The sequence below is a fragment of the Desmodus rotundus genome, chromosome 8, assembly GCF_022682495.2.
Source record: "Desmodus rotundus isolate HL8 chromosome 8, HLdesRot8A.1, whole genome shotgun sequence".
NCBI classification, from domain to species: domain Eukaryota; kingdom Metazoa; phylum Chordata; class Mammalia; order Chiroptera; family Phyllostomidae; genus Desmodus; species Desmodus rotundus.
The window spans coordinates 81,152,119-81,174,036 of NC_071394.1; the positions used below are offsets into that span (position 1 = coordinate 81,152,119).

At 40.6% G+C, this 21,918-nt stretch overlaps 1 protein-coding gene across 12 annotated transcripts in view; it reads left to right on the forward strand.

Annotated features, from left to right (window-relative positions):
• The window catches only part of CADPS (calcium dependent secretion activator), a 494,727-nt gene that overhangs the window by 440,868 nt on the left and 31,941 nt on the right, over positions 1 to 21,918 (forward strand). For all 12 annotated transcript variants that reach the window (XM_053929773.2, XM_053929767.1, XM_071222267.1 and 9 more), the window contains 2 exons: positions 10,319 to 10,351; positions 17,805 to 17,912. In XM_053929773.2, coding sequence (XP_053785748.1) covers positions 10,319 to 10,351; positions 17,805 to 17,912 — 141 coding nt within the window. The remainder of the gene's footprint in view (positions 1 to 10,318; positions 10,352 to 17,804; positions 17,913 to 21,918) is intronic.

Here is a 21,918-nt window from a genome sequence, read left to right on the forward strand (position 1 = left end):
AGGCATGGAAAAGTTAAGCAACTTGTCTAGTAAGTGGTAGGCCTAGAATTTGGCCCCATGTGATTCAACCCCAGAGTTTGTGCTCTAAACCACTTCCCTATATGCCTCCGATCCCCATTAGAAATTCTCTTTTTTAGAACCACTCTTTTTTAGATACTGTTTTCAATCTGCTGATCAATGATGTGATCACCGCTTCTTCTACATTATTGGCCCAAGTGATGCTTATCATAGGGGCTACAGGTACGTAGATGTGAACCCTGCCCATCCCATTTCTGCCACAAAAGGAGGACATAAAACTAGAGGCTAGGGGGAGATATGGGCAATTCAGCAGAGAGGCAGGAGCCCAGTCACAGGAAGCTGCTCCTTTGGCCTGCGAATTCCAACAAGAACAGTAGAGGGGCTAGCATGCACTGAATGTTTGCCATGTTTCTTTATTATGCTCCCTTATGTGTATCATCTTCATTAATTTTTACAACAGCCCAAAGAGGTACAGATGAGGAGACTACAAGGGAAGGGTGCTGGGAATATGAAATGAGGTGGTTCGTGAGAAACACAGAAAACAGTGCCTGGCACAGAGTAAATACTCAACACGTGCTGCTTATTGTAATCCTTTTATGTCTTTGCCAAGTCTACCCACTGGGCCATGCTACATTGTCTGGTTCCTGTGTGAATGGAATTTATTTACCTCTAATGTTATTTTCCTTTTCCCTGTTACTATAGTTTTTCCTGGAGCCTCCTTTCCCGAGCTCTTATTAATTCCAAAATAGTAATTGCCTTTTGTTTTACTGCTAGAGTATTTATAACCTTTCTAAGGTATAGGAAGTGTTTTCTATTCCTAACTAGAACCTGCCTCATGTACCAGCCGATAGTCACAGACATTTTTTTTAATTCCATAAAGAATCCGAGAAAACAATTGCTCCAGTGCCCTATTGTAACAGATAAAGACATGAGGCCAACAGATTAGGCAAGTAGCAGGAGTCAGTCCATGAGTGAATGGTCAAATTAGGATTAGAAATTTACATTTTGTGATTCTTCCCACACCTCAGTTTCCCACTTAAGTCATGTTCTAGTCCAGAAGTCAGAAAAGTTCTTCTGGGAAGGACCAGACAATAAATATTTTGACTTTGCAAGCTATATGGTCTCTGGCACAGGAACTCAACCTCTGCCCTTGTAGTGTGAAAGCAACTATACACAAGATGTAAGTGAATAGGCATCGCTATGTTCTAATAAAGCTTAAAGGACACTAAAATGTCAATATCTGCTAATTTTCACATGTCAGAAAATAGTATTCTTTCTTATTTTCTTTCAACCATTTAAAAAATCTGAAAATCATTCTTAGCTTGTGGGCCATAGGCAGCGGGCTAGATTTGGCCCATGGGCCATAGTTGCCTGACCCATATTCTAATCTATTAACTATAGATAGGAACACACATGGCAGTCCATGCCCAGTGAACCACAGTGAATTAAACCCTAGTAATAATGTTGGCTAATGCTTCTTGAGCTCTTACTGTGTACCAGGCATTGTGCTGTGCACTTTATATGATGTCAACCTGTTCGGCCTCACAAGAATATTATGAAGAAGATAATGTTGTTATCCTCATTTTGAAGATGAGATTATAGAAGCTGTGGGAGGTGAAATAATACTTCCCAAACTCATTCAACTAGTAAGTGATGGCAAATAATGAAAACCAAGATCTGTCCTACCCAAAGGCCCTATGTTCCACAAAGTAGGCTCCCCTTCTTCCAGATCCCAGGTGGCCGGTAGGTAAGAAATAGATTTAGAATGACACATCATTTTCAGAATGTCAGCCATTTGATATCGTGAAAGAATTCTGCACTTTATAATCAGACCTGGGCTTGTATTCCAGCTTCACTACCCACTACTTCCTGATTCACCTCTTGAGAGTTATTTAACCTCTCTGAGCCTCAACATCCTCATCTATGAAGTGGGGACTGTGAAATAAGTTTTCTAATGTTCTATAGCACAGGTGGCAAACACAAGGCCCACGGGCTGAATCCAGCCCTCCACCTTGTTTTATCTGGCCCAGCACCTTGTTTCTACCCAGTGCAGTGCCAAGCTCCTTGCCCCTAGTTAAGGAATAGTTACATTTATACAGTCCTAAAATTACATTCGGCCGTTTGAAGGCAACCACGAGGCTGATGTGGCCCCTGATGAAAATGAGTTTGACACCCCTGTTCTACAGTAATGATTGAGTTAATTATACTAAGGTACCTAGCATAGTGCCCCACACATATGTGCTCAATAAATATAATTAAGGAACAGGTGAAAATCAGGTTGCTTATTAATGTTTTTAGAGCTAGGAAACTCAAGAATGACCAAATCCTCTCCTAGATGTCTCATCAGCAACTTCCTCCAGAGAAATATATGCAATGGATAAAGTTGGGGAAAATATATTACAAATTAACACCTTTTTCAGTGTTTTGGTTTGCATCTATTGCTGCATAACACACCATGGCAAAATAGTGACTTAACAATCAGATCATTTTGCTCACAGTTTGGGGGGTTACGAGTTTAGAAAGAGCTCCACTTGGAGATTCTTTGGTTCCATGTGGCACTGACCAGGATCACTTACTTGGCTGTATTCAGCAGGAAAATGAGCTGGGCTAGGGCTGCATGTCTGATAATTCGATGTGCTTCCCTGAGCTTCTTTCTCCCCATGTGGGGTCTCATCCTTCTCCAGGTGGCTTGGCTTCTCGAAAAGTGGTAGTCCTAGCACAGTGCACTTACATGGCAGCTGGCTTTCAAGAGTGAGGAAGTGGAAGCTGCCAGCCCTCTCCAAGACAGGCTCTGAGCTGGCACGGAGTCACCTCCAGCATATTCTGTTGGACAAAGCAGTCATAGGTCAGCCCAGACTCCACAGGGATGGAGGAATAGACTCCACTTCTCAATGAGGGAGTGTCATGCCCACACAGGGAGCAAAATAATTGATGGCAAGTGTCTTTGGAAACAAGCTATCATGCTGTGAACTGGATGTGGGGTCCACATTTCAGTGAAGAAATGTCAGGGAGATGTAGGATCACAGAGATGGCCTAGATCACACAGGGCCAGAAAGGAAGAGTGGAGTAAGATGCCCAAGCCTCTTACACACAAGTCCCATGCTCTTACCTGAAGCATCCTAACCATGAAACAGAAGCACCATACCTAAGTATACAGATATGTAAGGTTTACTGACCCCACCCACTAGCAAACAGCCCAGTCTATACCCTGGAACCTGACCCATCAAATCAGCCTCTTTGGAAGTGAAAGGAAAAGAGAATGCAAAACTAATAGCCAACACCTATTGCACACATACTATGTGCTAGGTCCTGTGCAAAAGTTTTTACACACATGAACTTGTTTAATCCTTTGCCATGCACTAAATGAATAGAGGTCAAATGCTTAGAATAGTGTCCCACACATTAAACACTTAAGAAACATGACTTTTTAAATGAATAATCCATAGAACCGCCCCACAATGTGGCCCATTATGGGGTATGTATGTATAATATGTATAATACATATTAAAATAATATGTATTATTTTCATTATTTCTTTTTTTCCAAGAAGGACGCTGGTGCTTAGAGAGCTTCATGGCCTGGCCCACAGTTGGTGTGTGGCAGGACCACATGGTAGCTCAGGCATCTGACTCCAGACCCCAAGCTCTTACCTCCACAATGGACTCCCATAGTGTAGGAAAACCAGCTCTTTATAGAGGCAAAATATACCAGTTCCTTTTAAAGCAGTAGTGCCTCACTGCACTTTCTTCAGTGTCCCTTTCAGAATGTTAAAGGTTAAAAATCAACTTCAAGAAAGCTCTGGGAACCTCTACCCTGGGTACTGAGTAAAGAGTACCATACACAGAACTTATTCATCCAACAAATTTTTATTGAACCCCTACTACACAATAGGCAGTGTAGATGCTGAGGAGAGAGAGAGAAGTTCTTATTCCTCATAGAACCTACATTCTAGATATGAGGATGGTGACAGATGATAAAATTCAAGGAATAAATATAAAATTATTTTATGGATAATAGAGGCATTAAATAACACTTTTACATACTGAACTGTCTCATTCTCGAAAAGAAAAAGAATCCATATAGCTAAAATCGCCTGGGTTAGGGAAGTGGAGAAAGGAACAAAATAGCATCATTATCCTGGCAGCAGAAATTTCAAAAGCCAACACTGACGTCAGTTTTGTTAGTCTCTTGAGGTGGTGGTGAGGTCAGCGTTTCTAGGCAAAGGCAGAGAAATCAGCTCTGAGCTCTTGTGAAGTCAAATAGGCAGGGGTGGAGTCAGCCCGTGCAGAGAATAAATTGTTTTCTTAGTTGATTTTTTTCTTTCGGGAGACCCTGGGGAGAAAGGAGAGCTCGGGCATTCACTAATGCAGTGGTATCTGTTCAGATTTCTTTTTTCTCCCATCTTTGAATCTTACCCTCCAGATTTCTGTTTGCAAAAAGGGCCTAATCCACTTTTTTTTTTGTCCGTGCATTGATTTAATAGTATCAAGCCCTGAGGCCTGCATGGTCTGCACCTGGGTTGCCTTTTCCCCTAATGAAGCCAGAGAAGTAGTTTAAGCCCCTGCCGAGCTTCCTATCAAAGCTGCACAATGATTAACACAGGTCCCCTTATTAGGACCAGGCAGAAGAAAATCCCTTAGTCATCAGCATTGTGAAAATCCCAGAATGGTGAGTGTTCAATGAAAAGATTACCTTGGGTACCTGAAAAATAATGGAAGAACTCAATAGAGAAACCATTAAGCCTGTCTACACACGCTAAGTCAGGTGGAGGGTCGAGGTAATTAGCTGGGACATTCAGGCCAGAGAAAGCATGTTGGACCTTCTGCCCTGGCTGAGTCAACACAGATAATTATTCAAATCCCTCATACATTTTTCCTGCTGAAGCCATTTTGGGTAGTATCTACACACACACATACCACAAACAAGACTTAAATATTAATGGTCAATAAAAGTGGTTTGATAGGTTTTTTTAATTGAATAATGGACATCTTAGAGATGGGAGATCCAATGCTATAATTTATTAGCTGTGTGACTTCAAGCCAAGTTGCTTCATCACTCTTTCCCTCTGTTTCTTCATCTGTAAAAGGGGAACATTAATAGGATACCTCCTCCTCAAAAGGTTGTTGTAAGGATTAAATATAATGAATACAATGTTCCTAATTCATCACCTGGCAAGTCATTAGCACTCAAGAAGTGTTATGAATAAATCTTAATTGTTGGATGGACATGACTCATTCTGAGTGTTGGAGAGATTGTACATTTAGATATCATCTGAGAAGGGGGCTAGGAATCATGGAACAAAGCCCTCATCTACAGCCCCTCATACGGTGCTTTATAAATAATCACTGCCCTTTGCTTCAGGCCTGTGGAAACATGAACAGGTTGCTCACTGACAGCTTGTCTCCCGACTATCACCCTGGTGTCCACAGACTCTCCTGATCTGTGTCTCCTTTTCTAAATTCCTTTTGCAGAACTGGCTGTATCTGGGAAGCCAGGGTGGGAGTGGAGGGTTCATGGATACTACTAGAAAATGGGTAGTCTTTGCCCCACCAGAGGGGATGGTGAGAAAGCAGGGAGGCTCAGGAAATGAAGTCATTCTTCTTGCCTCTCCTTTGAGAGCAATTGAGTCCCTGCTTAGAAAGGGTGCCAGACCAAGTGCCTGAGGCAAACCCCTCATCCCCACCCTAATCTGCAGTTCCCAGGGCATGTAGCTTGGTCCCAGAGAGCAGTAGGTAGGTGTCATTGAATATAACAGAGTGCAAAGTCTGGGGAACACCCTCTCAGCTCAGCCTAAGTTCAGCCACCCTGAGGTAGGGAACAGGGCTTTGCTGTCTGCATAAATCTTTCAAGGGCAAGTTCTCCCGTGCATAGGGTGTTCACAGAATTAGCAGAGAGTATGCCAGACTGACAATCCACTCAGACACCTGCTAGTAATCTGGGAGATTCCAGCGTCCTTTTGTTATGGCAAGAAATTGCCTGTGGTCTAGAGGTGGGGAGTGAAATTGTCACCACTGCCACTAGGACAAGGAGCATGTGCTGATTCTACACCAGTAAGCCAGTGTGTCCACTAATCATGATAAAAACAGGTGCATTTGACCATGTGCCCAGCACTGTTCTGCACACTTATCTGATTGCTTCACACAACCCTCTCAGTATTCCTTTGAGTAATATTATTGTTCCACTTGCAGAGGAGGCTCAGAGAAGTTAAGTAACTTACTCAAAGTCACTAAGTTAGAAAATGGCAAAGCCAATTCTGACCCAGCCAATCCTGAACCTATCCTCTTCACTAGGCTCTTCAATCCTAAATCACTTCACTAGGAAGTTTTCTTTTAAAGTTTAAAAAAAGAAAGAAAGAAAGAAAATCACACACACACTTTTGAGAACCATGAATGGGGAAAAAAACTGACAAAATTCTACAAAACAGGTAGTACTTTTTAAGCCATTTATATTTTATTCATCAAAGGATTTACATATAATAAAAAATAGTTTTGTGTAGATACTAAGACCTGTGGTTGATTTGATCTAGAGACAGAATCTGGTGTGCTCTTGGATTTCTGACCCTTGGCAATGATTTCAAAGCCTCAGTGGTGTGGGAGGATCTGGTTCTTCCTCTCTATGTAGAGCAGTAGTCCCCAATCTTTTTGGCACTAGGGACAGGTTTCAGGGAAGACAGTTTTTCCACAGACCGGGGAGATGGGGGGGGGGGGTCGTTTCCAGATGATTCAAGTACATTACTTTCAAGCTCACCTCCTGCTGTGTGGCCGGGTTCATAATAGGCCCAGACTGGTATCTGCCCTGGGCCTGGAGGTTGGGGACCCCTGATTGTAGAATATAGCTGGCTAAAATACATATCCTTGTGGATACCTAAGAGAAACAATATGCTTAAAGGTAGCACTGTTGACATGAGGCAGGAAAGAGTTCCAGGGGCCAGAGTTCTGCTCCTGCTTCTCTGCCAGAGTACCCACTCTACTGTACCCCACCATGAGTACTGTGAAAAAGAGGGCTGATGGTGGCTTCCTACCACTTAAGGAGACTAGCATCAGAGACAGGAAGCAGCCACAGAGAGGTCCTCTCACATAGGGAAAGGCTCACGCCTGGGCATCCCGCATAGCTTCTGCTGGAGCTGCCCTAGAGAGGTCTTGACATCCAGGAACGGCTGCCACTGGCTGGACGAGACAGCTGTTAGCGCCTCCTTCAGGGCCCCTGTCATTTTACTCATTCATCCTGATTCTATGCTCTAGAAGGACCATGAATGAGTCCACTCCAAATGCATTGAAGCCCTTACTTAAACTACATGAAGATTATCATTTTATTTGCCATTAGCCCTTCCTTTTCCTGCAAGATGCCTCTGCTTTCATATTCCTTATACAAGACCCTTCCAGACTCCCCTGTATCCTTATCAACATCCTTCTTAAAGTTCAATGGCCAGAGCCAAAAATGGTATACCACATGTTTCTAAATCATAATTGGATCACAGTTTATTCTGAGCTATTTTTTCCTGTTATTATGGGACTGCAGGAAGATCGATAAGACCCCATGCAAGTCAACAGTTATCAGAAACAAAAACAAGCCTAGGAAATGGAAGGCTGGTGCATGTAGCAGAGGGGATGGTTTTCATTCACTACCCAGAGCTTGCTTTGTTTCCCAAACTGCCTAGAAAGGAACAGAATATGACTGGTGTCATTCTCTGGATTGGAACTGCATATCAGTGGTAAATGCAGAGTAGGCGTGTTTAAAGGTTGATCATTTCAGCTGTAGCAAAACTCCTACCAACTGCCAAGAACTAACTCTACAGAGCAAAGGAGGCGATGTCCCACTGAGAATAATATTTTACCATCACCTGCCCTGACCACTGATGCTTGAATTCCTCATGCTTTTGTACCATTGGTGAGGAAGGAGATTAGGAGTTCCAAAGGAAAAATTGGGGCTCAGGGGTCCTGGATTCTCTGCCTTCTGGCTGAGATCATTAGAAAATAAAGTCTTAAATTCTGTGGGTTTTAGTGTTCCCAATCATAAATAGATATGACTCATATCCCCCACTTTACAGGGTGGCTTAAAGAAGAAACTGTACATAAAAGTGCTTGCAAAGTGGAAAACATCCTCAAAGTGTTAGATGGTGTTTTAAATGGGGGAAGACTTGGAAGAAAGGAAAGCCACCTTTTTACCCAAATGAAATTTTGGAACAGGAATGAACAGGAATGATTTGGGGTTATGGATCATTCAATAGAAATATTAGTTGTGCAAAACCTGAAACATGTTCCTCAATCCGTTTAATGGCCCAGAGCAGCTTGCTTCATCCAAGGCGGCCAGCTTTATATATAAATATGTTGGCTTTCAGCAGCTTCTCAATCTGGCCATTCCTCCACATATTCCTCAACCATTGTGAAGCTAGAACTGGTCACTAGCTTTTTCTCTTTCCTTCCTTCTACAGATTTTTCCTAAGTGCCTTTTCTAAGACAGGTTCCAAGTAAGTCACAAGGGAGGCAGCTGTGAGCAAGACATGACATTTTGCAGGAGACAGACATTGCAGAAAAATTACAGCTTTCAGTGGCTATCAGGGCTGCAAAGAAAAAGGTAACATTCCAGGAGGATCAGTAACAGGAGAATCTGGTATCATCTTGGGTGCCAGCAGTGATTCCAGAGGACAGAATGTTTTGCTCTCTCAGTAATTAACTGATGTTTGTTCAGCCCTTTAAATTTTATGAAGCACTTTCTACTATTTTTTTTTCACCTGATCAGGCTCTCCACCCTGCAAAGTACACAGTACTATCACCCTGTTCTAGAAGTCTAGAAACCAAGACTAAGGTATTGAAGTGATTATCCCAGGGTCAACCTCTTCTGTCACTTACAGAACTTTTGACTCTAAATCCTAGGTCTTTCTACCCTTCACTTTGGCTCATTGGCTTCGGTCCCTTGGGAGCTGACATTTTGCAAAGTAGCTTTGGGAAAAGGGCAAGAGGGGGAAAATGTTCCCCTGGATACTTTCATATAAGTAGAAGTTGAGATTTTCTATATAGAACTCAGGCAGATGTCAAAGGGAAGCCCGAGATGTGAAAAGACATCCTAACTGCTGTGTTTGCATCGCAGTCCTTGTGGTTCTCTGTAAAATTGGAAACCCTGTCAGACCCCAGATATAGCCCCTCAGTCTTAACCTGTGCCTAGAGGAACATGTGTGACAAAATGCAAGTCAAAATGAGACACATGGAATATGTGTACTCCCGTAGGTGTTATTCCTCAAACCCAGCTGTTCATTGACTTCTCACAGCACCCAGAGCCCACCCAGGTTTGCTTATGAATTGCTCATCTTAGCTGCTATTTGTACCATGTTTACTATGACCCAGGGCTTATATGAATTTACCCTCATGGCAACCAGCTGCAGTAGGTACTAGTAGAATCTCCACTTCTCAGATGATGCGACTGAGGCTCAGAGAGATGAAGTAATTTGCCCAAGGTCGCACAGCTATTAAATTGATAAGGCAGGATTTGAACCCAGGTCTGACTCCAAATTCCATGCTCTAAAACACACTACTCTGCAAGATTCCCTCTCCAAAAACTGAAAATAAATTTCTTAGTCACTTCCTGCACTTCCTTCTGGGTTTTTTAGTATTCAAAACCAAGAGACACAACAGCACCCTTGGGACAGTTTTGAAAGGCTCCAGTACCCTTCTAACCCCACCCACAGACACCCATACCCCTCTGGGTTAAGGATAACCACCCCCCCCCACTACCACCACATCACTCTTCTTAAACAGGGTTAATAGCAACTGAGAACTGAAGGATTTAATTCAGACAAACCTGCAACCAAACTACACAAAGACCCATGAAGTGACATCGGTGTTTAGGTGCTTTTCTAGACTGATGAGCTCTGCACTCATCAGCTGGGCTTTGCTACAGTCATTTTCCACCCTTTCAAAAGGGAGAGAAGAAAATGCCAAGTTCCCACACCAGCTTCAGAATCTCAGTCAGGAAAACTTCACTCTCTTTCTGTTCACTTTGTCTCCCTCTGTCCTCATCTCCCTGTCTCCCTCCCTTCTTCCCTCCTCCTCTTCTTCTTCTTCTTCCTCCTCCTTCTCCTCCTTCTCTTTCTTTCTCCCTCTTTTTCTCCCTCTTTCTCTCAAGCAGTAGCTATGGCTTAAGGAAAATATAGCAAACAGATTTTATTTTTTTAGTACCTTTCTATGTTTCCTGGACAGCTCCATGTGCCAGCATATTGTTTAACTCTGATGGTGATACAACATTGAGCTATGAACAATTAAACATAAATACCAGCCTCACTTCCATCCTCTTCTTTTCTTCTTAGGTGAAGGCAGCTTCCAAATATGTGGATGTACCTGTGAGTATTTGAAAACTGTTTTTGTGGGTTTGATTTTTTTTGGTTCTTGGTATTGGGGTGTTTGTTTTGATTTACTTACCTATTTATTTGCTCTTATGAGAATTTTGATGATGCTGTTTTTATTAGTTGCTGCTAAATTGTATATTCCCAAATTGAATCACCAGAAAGAGGGAATCCAAGAATATTTTATGGTAAAATTTTTAGCAGATGAGAAGAGGGTATGGTTTCTTTCATCAGGCAGAGATGTCCTATTTGAGGGTAAACCAAATTTACTTCCATTTTTATTTTCATTGATTTCTCTGCTATATTTCATTCTGTGATCACTCCACTCACCTTACCTCACCTTGGAAGTAGAGTCTTGAACTAGAAATTTGCACAGGGTGCCAGTATTTAAAAAGAAAAAAAAAACAAATAAATTCTGAATTTGTTCATTTGGGGGTCAGTTCTGCAAATGTTTTAAGGGAACCTTACAAAACTGCTTATAATTAGTACAGACCTCATTAATGAAGAGAGCTCTCAAAGTTCACAGATAAAGTCCTTGAAGTTGCCCAAAATTTACATTTAAATTAAGGTTAAGTACTACACATGAATGCTAGCATGTGGGATTACCTGTGATAAACCAGGACACATTTATAGACAGACTGTGCCCTAACTATTAGCAAAATAAAATTGGAGAGATTTAAATATATTCCAATAAAGGGGAAAGGAAAATGATTCTCCTTTTCTGTTTCTAACAAAAGAAGTGTGAGTATATTATAAAATATTAAATTTAGAGAGCTTATCTCAACAGCTACCAAGAGTCTTATACTGAACGTTTTTCATTCTGAACGTGGTTAAGTACCCTCCTTGTTCAAATACTTATTTGTTAAAATTTGTTTTTTTCTAAAAGGATTTATATTAACATTTAAATTCATTTCCCCAGGAAGTTAAGTGTGTAATGGTTTATTGGCTTATTTCTCAAGGGAAGGCAAAATGGAAAATTGGAGTGAATTTGGCATTAGCATATATTTTATTTGCCTAATGAAAGGATGTACAAGCAATAATTATGCTTTGAATTTATATAATATTTCTTTTTTGAAAGATTTTATTTATTTATTTTTAGAGTGAGGGGAAGGGAGAGAGAAAGAGTGGACGAGAAACATCAATGTATGCCCTGCTGGGAATTAAACCAGCAACCCTTTGGTTCTCAGGCTGGCACTCAATCCACTGAGCCACAACAGCCAGGGCTATGTAATATTTCTCATCAAGGGACCTCTGACTACGTTGCATAGATAGTCCTTACAATGAGAAGAGATAAAGCTTACATAATTGCAGCAAGGAAAGAAGTTAAGTCATTTATTGTCGCAAGCCCCAAACAATCAACTTTCAGTTCACAGAGAGTAGACTTCTCAAATTCTCTGTGCCTGTTTCTCCATCCTTAAAATAGAGATAATAATACTCAAGTCACAGGTTTGCTGTGCAGATTAAATGACATCCATATATGGAACACACAGTACCCAACTGGCCCTCATCAGAAATTACAGCAGCAGGAGCAGGACATGTGGTGGGGAGTGGGCATGTGATGCCCACAGTCTATTGCATGGGAGTGGGAGCTGGACTTGCTGACATTACGTCTGGCTGCCATGGTCTTCAACAGTAATAGAAACTGAAATTCTAGGCTCCTAACTCACAGATCTCATGACTGAGGTTTGTTTTCTGTCAGCCTCAAAGCACAGGGGAGATTTCATCAGCAAGGTAAGGTAGAACAGGCAAGAAGTAGGCAAGGCCCAAATGTGTGGTGATCAGGCAGTCAGTACTAGCAACTCAAATTGGCACATGGGGTGGTCAAAAAGTCAAAAATCAACCATTTCAAGTGGTTGAACCTAATTCCTACAAGGCAGGTTCAGATTTACTGTACAAATGAGGTAAAAAAAAAAATGGACTGCGCATCAACAGGACAGGTGCCCTGTAGTCATACTGTGTTTACTGATGAATTATGCTATATCAGAGCTGAGCATCTGGGGGAACAAAATGAATTAGCAATCTCCACCGTCTAGGGAGACAAAAGAAAATGATGCAGCATATCCCAAAATATGGCACATTTACCATTGACAATATACAATATGATGATGACAACTGCAACCAAACCTCATAAAGCACTCACTGTGTGCTGGTCACCTTCTGAGGACTTTACATTTAATCTTCACAACGATCCCACTTTAAAGATTAGAAAACTGAGGCCATGGAGTTTCACTTCCTTAGGGTCTCACAGTTGCTAAGTGGCAGAGCTGAGATTTCAACCAGTGCTCTTAAGCACTATGCCATCTGCCAGTTGATTTTAGTTAGCGCACAGATAAACATCTTTATTTGATTCATTGAGTAATTTATTATCGGAAAAACTATGATTAGCGCCTCAAATGTATGATTTCCCTAATTATTATGGCATATAAAAAAGGTAAACTTTAATATCAAGCTGATAAAACTGTATTTTAAAGCAAATAATATGATAGTAAATAATTTAGTGATATTATGATTACAATTTTAGAGAAAACAATAGTGTGTAATAGATATATGTACTACATGTACATTGTTTACACATTGTAATAAATAATAGTAATCATTTACTTCTCAAAACAGCCCTATGAGTGGGGTAGTATTTTTATCCTGTTCCACAGCTTAGGAAACTGAGGGAGGCTAAGTACAATAGTATGCTCAGAGCCCCCCAGCAAGTAAGTAGGAGGGTGAACAATCCCCAAAAAGAGTCAACTGTGTGAATTTCTTTCCAACTCTGCCTTCAGTGAGGGCACATTGGCAGCGCCTGCTCAGCCATGGAGAGTATTTACACCATGGAAATTGGCAAGCACTGCCAATCAAGGTTTGCTGTTTGTGTTATTTTGTTGTTTTGGTTTTTTGTTTTGAAGAGCCAGTTTGCCAGCACACCACTATCACCCATTCAGTGGTCCCCAAACGAAAATGTGCAGTGGTAAAATTCTTGGCAAGGACTTTTGTTTTACTTTGTTTTGTTTTTTGTTTGTTTGTTTTTTAATAGGGATTTCTCATCCCTTGCCTCCAGAGATTATGATTCAGTAGTTCTGGGATGGAGCCTGGAAATCTGTTTCTGAAAAGTCCTCCATGTGATTCTGATATGTAATCCAGGTCTGGGAAACAATGGACTCAATCAGTGATTCTTGACCTTGTCTACAAATTGGAAACACCTGGGGAGCTTCTACACCTATTAGTGCCAGGTTGCTTACCAAATTAAAACAATCTCTAGGGTGTGGGGTCTAGGTATCGGTATTTTTTTAAAGCTCCCCAGGTCCTTCTCATTTGCAACCAGGTTTAAGTATCATTGGATAAAATAATCTTTTAAGTTGTTTCTAGCTCTCAAGACTCTGAGTTCATTTGTGTTACTGTGTAAGGTTGGCACATGGTTAATTGGTTTAGTTCTGTGTGGGAACTAGTAGTTAGTTACCCTAGAGACTTGCCTTAACTATCCACACTAATGAAGAAAAGGATAATTACCATTCATTCAAAATGTTGCATATTCACCAAAGCATATCTCCTTGTTTTAAATGTAGTATTTGAACCTTCAGAATACATAGCAGACTTGCGTTGCTAATTAGGGCTTGCTTAGGATACTGAAAGTCTGATTCCATTTTCTCAAACTCAGTCTCCTGGTAAGAACAAACTATGATTAAAATGCCTTATTTTTCCTAGGCCACACAGTCAGTGACTCCTTCACAAATGAGGTGTTCCATACATGGATGGAGTTAACTATACAGAGATTCATTTATTTGTTGTTTATTGTATGTCTTCTGAAAACCTACATCCTATGCCATCAGTCTGTTCAAGCCATGTTTGAAATAAGTAATGTAATGGTGGAATATTATAACCGTTGTCTAACATTTTCCCACTATTTGTCGATAACAATGTGGTTATAGCCCAATTTATCTAATAGCATCAGTTGTTTAGCTAAGAATATTTTCCATCTATAACTACAGGTTAGCTCGTTTGTGTGTAAACGGTTTCTATTTTAACCATTTGGTTGGAAATCTACTTAAAATGCATTACATGTCCTCCCCTGCTTTTTTAAATAGGGAACTAGCCATACTTCAACCTTTCCAGCATGACTTGCCCCAGTGGCCCACTCCACCCAGGGCCTCCCAAGGATAGGGACAGCTTGCCTCTCCCAACCCCACCATTGGTGACTCGACATGTGTGGAGCTACAGTTTGGCAGCTTTCTCCCTCACAATCAGGACATCAGGAAACCTGATAGCACCCTTTTGTCAACACACTTGTTCCAAACAAGGTCCCTCTTTCCCCTTGCTGGCCCCCCAAAGGAGGGTAAGCAAACTTGTTGCAGTTGTGTATAAAGCTGATTCAAAAGGAAACAGTAGTGAGTGGGGAGCCCAAAGACCCTATTAAGAAAAAACTACACATTTTTGTGCTGAGACTTCATGTTTTTATTTTGATGTTGTTTTTATTTTTTCTTCTTGGTTCCAAAGTAGATTGTAAAGGTAGGTAAGACTATGAAGTAATGTAATATTGGGGTGGGGAGATCATAGTGGCTTAATGTTTGCATAGTAATATGGCTTTTAAAGCATTTTAACATACATTATTTTAGCTGACCATAATTTATGAAGGCAAATAAAGAGCTATTATTAATCCCATTTTACAGATGGTATAACTAAGGCCCAGAGAAATTTATTTATTCATTTTTATTTAATTTATTTTTTATCCTTACCTGAGGACATGCTCATTGATTTTACAGAGAAGGGAAGGGAGGGAGAACAAGAGGGACAGAAACATTTATGTGAGAGAGAATCATCAATCACTTGCCTCTCACATGCCCCCCAACTGGGACCAAACCCGAAACCCAGGCTTGTGCCCTGACTGGAAATCGAAACCATGACCCTTCAGTGTATGGGATGATACTCCAACCAACTGAGCCACACCATCCAGGGCAGGCCCAGAGAAATTCAAATGATTTTCAAAAGTTCCAATTTGTGGAGGACCCAATAAAAACCTATGTACTCTAAGTCCTCACTTAACATCATCGATAGGTTCTGGGAAACTGCAACTTTAAGTGAAATGAGATATAACAAAACCAATTTTACCATGGCTAACGGACATAAACAAGAGTTAGTTCCTAGGGCATCCCATCAAGTGTTAATGTTATATATAACAAAAGACATCAAAGGAAACAATCATTAGCTGAGGAGCTGCTGTAGTGTGACTGAAGAGCTTTAAAAAGGAGGTGGGAGGGGGGCCTTATTCATTCATGGATTTGTTCATTCAGCAAATATTTACTGAGCACCTACTGTGTGCCAGGCATCATTCTATGTGCTAAGGATGAATAGAAAATAAACTAAATAAAGTCCCTGAATTCATGGATTTTATGTTTTAGTTGGCTAAGACAGGCAAAAAACAATAAATGAATACATAGTACAATGCCAGATATTGATAAGTGCTATGAAAAAAATTAAACAGGGTCAACAATAGAGAATTATGGAGCTTCTTAACTACCTGGGGGAGATGAATCATACTGATTTTTTAAAGATTTTGTTTATTTATTTTTAGAGAGAAGGGAAGGGAGAGAGGAAAGAGGGAGAGAAACATTGATCAGTTGCCTCTCACACAGACCCAACTGGGGACTGGGCCCACAACATAGGCATGTGCCCTATGGGAAACTGGGAATCCAACTGGTGACCTTTCAGTTTGCAGGACGATGCCCAACCCACTGAGCCACATCAATCAGGGTGTATACTATTTTTTCTTTTTTAATCAGTTTTTAAAGTTTAAATGGCCCTTTGAGGATAGCAAATTTAGTGAAAAGAGAAGGCTTGGTTAAAATAACCATTATTGTAGATCACAGTTTCTAACATTGCAGGTTACTAATAGGTCTGCTGAATTTGGCTTTGGATCTTAACCCTAAAATAGCTTCATATGTCCAGGAAAAGGCCATATCTGCCACAGTATCACCAGGAAAAAAATGGAAACAATAATAATAAGTATCTCAACTCCCCCAGGTAGGGGTCTCTATGCTCACGAGAATGCCTTTTGATGTGTGGCTGCCAAAGGGAGAAGAAGATAGAACTGCCAGTTTAGAACTGATAGCTATCACTTTCCTCTCATTGGAGAACCTCTATTGTTTCATTTCATAAAACTGCAACAATTATAGGTCCATCACAGAACCTGCTCAATCCATTCCATGAAAATTGCTTGAAAGTGTAACAGTTGACTGCTGTGGCTTTGGATTGTCTTCATTGTTTTTCAAATTAATACCTTGTCATTGTTTCAGCAGGTGTTAAGAAATGTTACCAGCATCCCAGGGGCCAAGCATTGGCCCTTTGCTTGATAATTGTTTGCTTTATATCAGGAAAAAAAAATACAGTCCTACTGTTTCCAAACCTTCCTCATTTTCACCCTGGAAATTACACAGAAGTGTTAACTAACTTCAATTTGCAGTGCCTGACAGTCCCCGTCTTGTAGAGAAATGATACTTTGTGATCTAAGGTAAATCACAGTAATGAAAGCTAATCTTTTTAGTTATTAGCAAACATACGTATCCACTATGGAAATTTCAGGAGTTCATGGCAGCTCTTGTAATGACCCATATTACAGTATTTTAATAGGGTTCTTTGGAGATAACTTTGATTGTGACATCTTAAGCAGTGTGCATTCTGAGTTTCATTTTTTGTTTTTCTTTACAATAAATCATTTCCAATACTGGATGAACCGCCTGCTTACCTTTACAGCAAATCTAATTTATTTAAAAATCAAATCCTTTCCCCTCCCCCGCTTTAATCCTTAGACAATAACGCTGCACCAGAAAGCAAAGACAAATGGTTGAATGTCTCCTCTGAGTAAACTGATTAGGAAATACCACATACTCAGGTTAAACTACCCCCCAAAATGTGAGTTGGGTGGGAGAGGGTGTAGATTGAATTATGATTTTCTTAACACTTTCTCAACATTTTAAAAAGGAAAAGGGGATCGAGAAGACTGTCACATTTTTAATGTTATATTAAGGACAGACAGTGGAAGACCAAATATATGTGGGTATTTTTACACTTGATCTTCGCCATAAGGCCGAGAAGCAATATATATGTGGGTATTTTTAAATGAGGAGTGGGGGAATCCAAAGAGAAGCCAGACAATGTCTCTGGGTTATCCAGTGAAGATACACTGGGGTATCTTTGCCAGAAAAAAAAATTAATGGAAAAACAATCCATATAACCCTGTAATCTCAACTCCCTTCCTAGCCAGGTTTGATTTCCAGAAAGAACAGCTTCAAATACCTGTTCCTACCAGTCCCGTCTGTGGACAGCTAATATATACCATGGATAGCTTCAAATTCCATCAAGGCAATGTGAAGGGAGGGATGGGAGGAGGAGAGGTAAAAATGCATGATAATCAAGAAAGGGTCACTGTCATAAAATTCCATTTTCATGTTTTCCTGTTTCTTTGCAGAAACCCGGGATGGACGTGGCCGATGCCTATGTGACTTTCGTCCGCCACTCTCAGGATGTCCTTCGTGATAAGGTCAATGAGGAGATGTATATAGAAAGGTTATTTGATGTAAGTAAATGCCTTCTCCTCCTTGCAGACCAAGGAGGAGACCCTCCAAAATGTGACAAAATAAGAGACAGGAGGATAAGTCACATTTTGAGAACATGGATTGGTCCCAATTCAAACAAAATCTTTTCTCTCCCTCTGCCTTAGGCTCTTATCTGTCATGTGTCTGTTCTGAGCCCACTCTGGTGTGGCCTAGTCTCAGTCCCAGTCTGTGTGATACTTAGGACAGCGCACAGCCTTTCAACAAGCAGGCTCTGTCCTGCATGAAGCTTGTGAGGCAGCTTTCTCTAACTGGCAAAGACCTTTCTTGGTCATGGTTCTTCTCCTTGCAATCTGGCCTTGCTTTAGGGAGATAGATATTCTAGTCGGGGAGGCTAAGCCAGCTCACCCTCCTGGGGGTGGTTCCTCCCTGACACCAGCTGTGGCATGCAGATGTGCATAAATATGGCCTTGTTATTGGTTCAAAAAGGATGCAGTTTCTGGGAGACCAGAGATCCTTACTTAGCCATGGGTTTTGGCAAACACGTTAGAGTTGCTCGGTCAGTTGCTGTTCTAAACCAAGGTGCCCCCTGCCCACCCACCCACTTGGAAATTTGGGAAAAGAAGCAAGTGCACAAAGAACAACTACTTCAGGCTGCCAGACCCAGACTGAACTTCAGGAAACACAGATTTCCATCAGCTAATAGTTACCGAGCAAAGTTATTTCCACCATGACAACATCTGCACTCCCAAAGCAAGCCACTGAAGCAAAAAAAAAAAAAAAAAAAAAAAGACTCTGCTTCGGTCTCAAATCGCCCACCTCTTTCAGGCCAAAGCAGATGGGCTGTCTAATTTAGCCAGATATTTTGCTTCAAGTTTCCACCGAATTTGCCAGTGTAGACCCGGCCAGAGTGCAGGGAAGCTGACGTACTTGTCTCCATGTGGCTCTAATTGTGCAGCCTATTTCTGTTTCGTGAAGCATGAGCCCCTCCTGTCCAGGTTTCTGTATTTTTAGTGCCAGCCCAAACATTAATGTTTTGGTCTACTATGGAATCCGTGTTTCTATATTTTTTCTGTGATTGTGTTCGGCAATTTACATTGAGTTTGTGTGTAAGTGTGTTTTTGTTCCGCAGCTCGGTGAGCTCATTGTTGGCACTGCTTAGAGAATTGCAGCTTCTGACTTTTATATGCTTTGTCTTCCAGCTCACTTGCTTTCCTTGTGTGTTGAAAAGGCTCCTTTCTTTTTTTCTTTCCCAGTCATCCTCGTTCTGTGCTTAATATCACTCCTTCCTCTGCATCACCTTTCTTTGAGAAACCTTCTTACTTTTTAATTCCCACCTGTCCCCTTTCAGATTAAAATGGAACTTATCTCTCATGTCAAATGTTTTATCACATTATATCAAGTGGCATGAATTAGAATCAAATAATCTTCCTGTGTACATCTTCTAGCATGACCCACATCCACTGAGAATGCCTCATACATGCATAAAGCTCGCAGCAGGTCCTCTCCCTTGTCTGCATGTGTGCCTTTATGAAAGTTCTGAGCCTAGAATGTCTGGGGGACAGTCACCCATCCAATAGGCATTGAAAACAGAGACAGGCATCACCTTTGGGTCCACAGTTAGGAGTGTGGACACTCTGCCCATCTCCACTGAATCAAATTCCAAACCACAAATTTTTGAGAAGCCTGTGTATTGTTCTTTTCAATGCCTAAGTTGCCTTTTTTTCCCCTTTTGATCAGTATCTTCTGAGTCTCAATTTTGTGCAGCTCTTGCGTGCGTATGGGTGCGTGATTTTGTGTGAGTGTGCGTGAATAATTCGTGCTCTCTAAAACTTTAAAACACCTAGTCCTGAATTTGATGTTCAATCTGTAGTTTTGCCTGTCACTCCATTAACAAATAGCCCACCCTGCCCTCTTTTATTTTTTTAATTAGAAGTACAAGGGGACATTTTTTATGGTAGCCTTCTTGAAGGCAGCCAGACAAATTGTCTTCTTCTGTGACTTTTTAAAGGGAAAGAGCAACTGAATCTTTATTTGAAAAGCAAGAGTCCAGCTTTGCACAGATGAGAAAAGTAGACTTGTCTGACTATTGAAGAACACAGGCAAGCTCAAGCCCTATGTGTTTAATGTAGACTAATGATGGAAAGAAAAATTACTAGTAATATGTTTTCTAGAAAGCAAATTATGTTTAGGGTGATTCAAAAATTTGTAAATATTTCGATCTCCTGTTGAGTTACACTGACCAGCATAAAATGACCTCAGGAACATTGTGAGAACCCCCACTAGTTAGTCTTACATTGTCCCAGTTATGTTTTCCAAGGGAATCCTAGTTACAGTCCCATGAGTATCTGATTTTAAAGACTTAACCATTACAATCATTCACTCAACATCACTCCCAGTCCCGTGGAAAAAAAATTCAGTAGCTTGTTTAGAGATAATAAATTTCTTTGCCATTTACTTCTTACTTTTCAAATAACCTGCTCCCCTAATTTACAGAATATTGGTGCTAGGCAACCTAACTGATGTAGTGCAAAAAAAGTTATTGAATCTGTCATGGATTTGAAACATTTGTCATTTGAAAAACCCAGAGCTTCTCAAAAAGCTTCATTACCATGCTGTCTCAGTAATTTAATTCAGTACTTACTGTTTTTCTATAATCTAGCAGCAAAACATCAGATTACCAACATGTTTGATTATTTTCAGCTTCTGTTTCCTCAAGCGTGGTGTTTATTTCTTTGCATATATGGGCTGCAAGGCCCTGGTGTCCACTGAGCTAAGGAAGGGAATAGGAATATTAAGGCAGAAGGGTCTGTGAAGCCTGCCACCCTAAATTTCCTGCAACAACAAATTGTTCTCTCAACTACATTTCTTAATGATAGGGGTCCTGAGGCAGGTTTTTAAACAATTGGCAGAAATCTATTGAGAAAAACTTGTTGATCTGAGAGGATTCTCTTCCAAATTGTTGCATTTTGATAAATGGCAAAAATGAATAATAGAAAATTATCATTTTGAATGAGGGGAAAAATCTATATCTCTGAGATTGTTTGCTGTTTGGGGGTTGTTGATTCTGACTGTTGTGTCATTCTCTGGTTCTTAGTTCCTGCTGGCATCTGTCACTTTGAGGCATGTTCTCCGAAATCCTGTTGTGTTTTTAGCTGTGTTTCTAAACCTGTTTTATTTACCTGATAAGTCCCTTAAGTTCTTGCTGTTTAGTATTGTCCCCCTTTTTGCCTTTTTGCGTGTGCCTTGTAGAAAAGGCTGGATGGCATTAGTGTGTGTTTGTGTCTGGGAATATTTGGATTAATAGCTGGTCACTTAACGCGTGCATCTTCTGTTTTAGCCAGGCCTCAATCTCAGTGCTCTCTCTGAGCTCGTTTTCTCTCTCTGTGCCTTGTCAGTGTACTTTTGGCTGGAATTGGGTGCTTGTGGGAGATTATCGGCATAGCATTTGGGGTTCTATATTTGACGCTCTGCATTTTTATCTATTTTATTATGTAACTTAAGAACAGCTTTCCAAATTCATCTTCACCAATTTTTTTAAACAGGCATTTTCTAGATTTATTGAAGAAATATATTCAGATGTAACGTTGCTTAACCAGGTCTTTTTAATGCAGTGAAAGTTTCCTGTTTGTTAATATAATTGATTTACAAGGCCTTCTATAAAATACCATTAACTTTTTTGGTAATGCCCCTAACTGGTCCAAAATTAAGTACTGATTGGAAAAGAACACATTACTTCACATAGCATTTCAGATACACGGCTGTATATTTTTACCTGCACTTGTCATTTTTTCTAAAAAATGGCATGCAATTGTATACTGATTTCAGTTGCTGCAAAATACGAGTTTACAATATTTTGAAACAAAAGCAAGAGAATATGTATAATAGCAATGAATTTAAATTATGTTAAAGATGCTGAATTTTTAAAAGAGAATCAGATTGCTCTCAGACTCAAGTGGAAGTCTGGCCTCCTTGAAAATTATTGCTGACTTTTAAAGAAAATATAAAAAATGAATATGAAGTGATCTC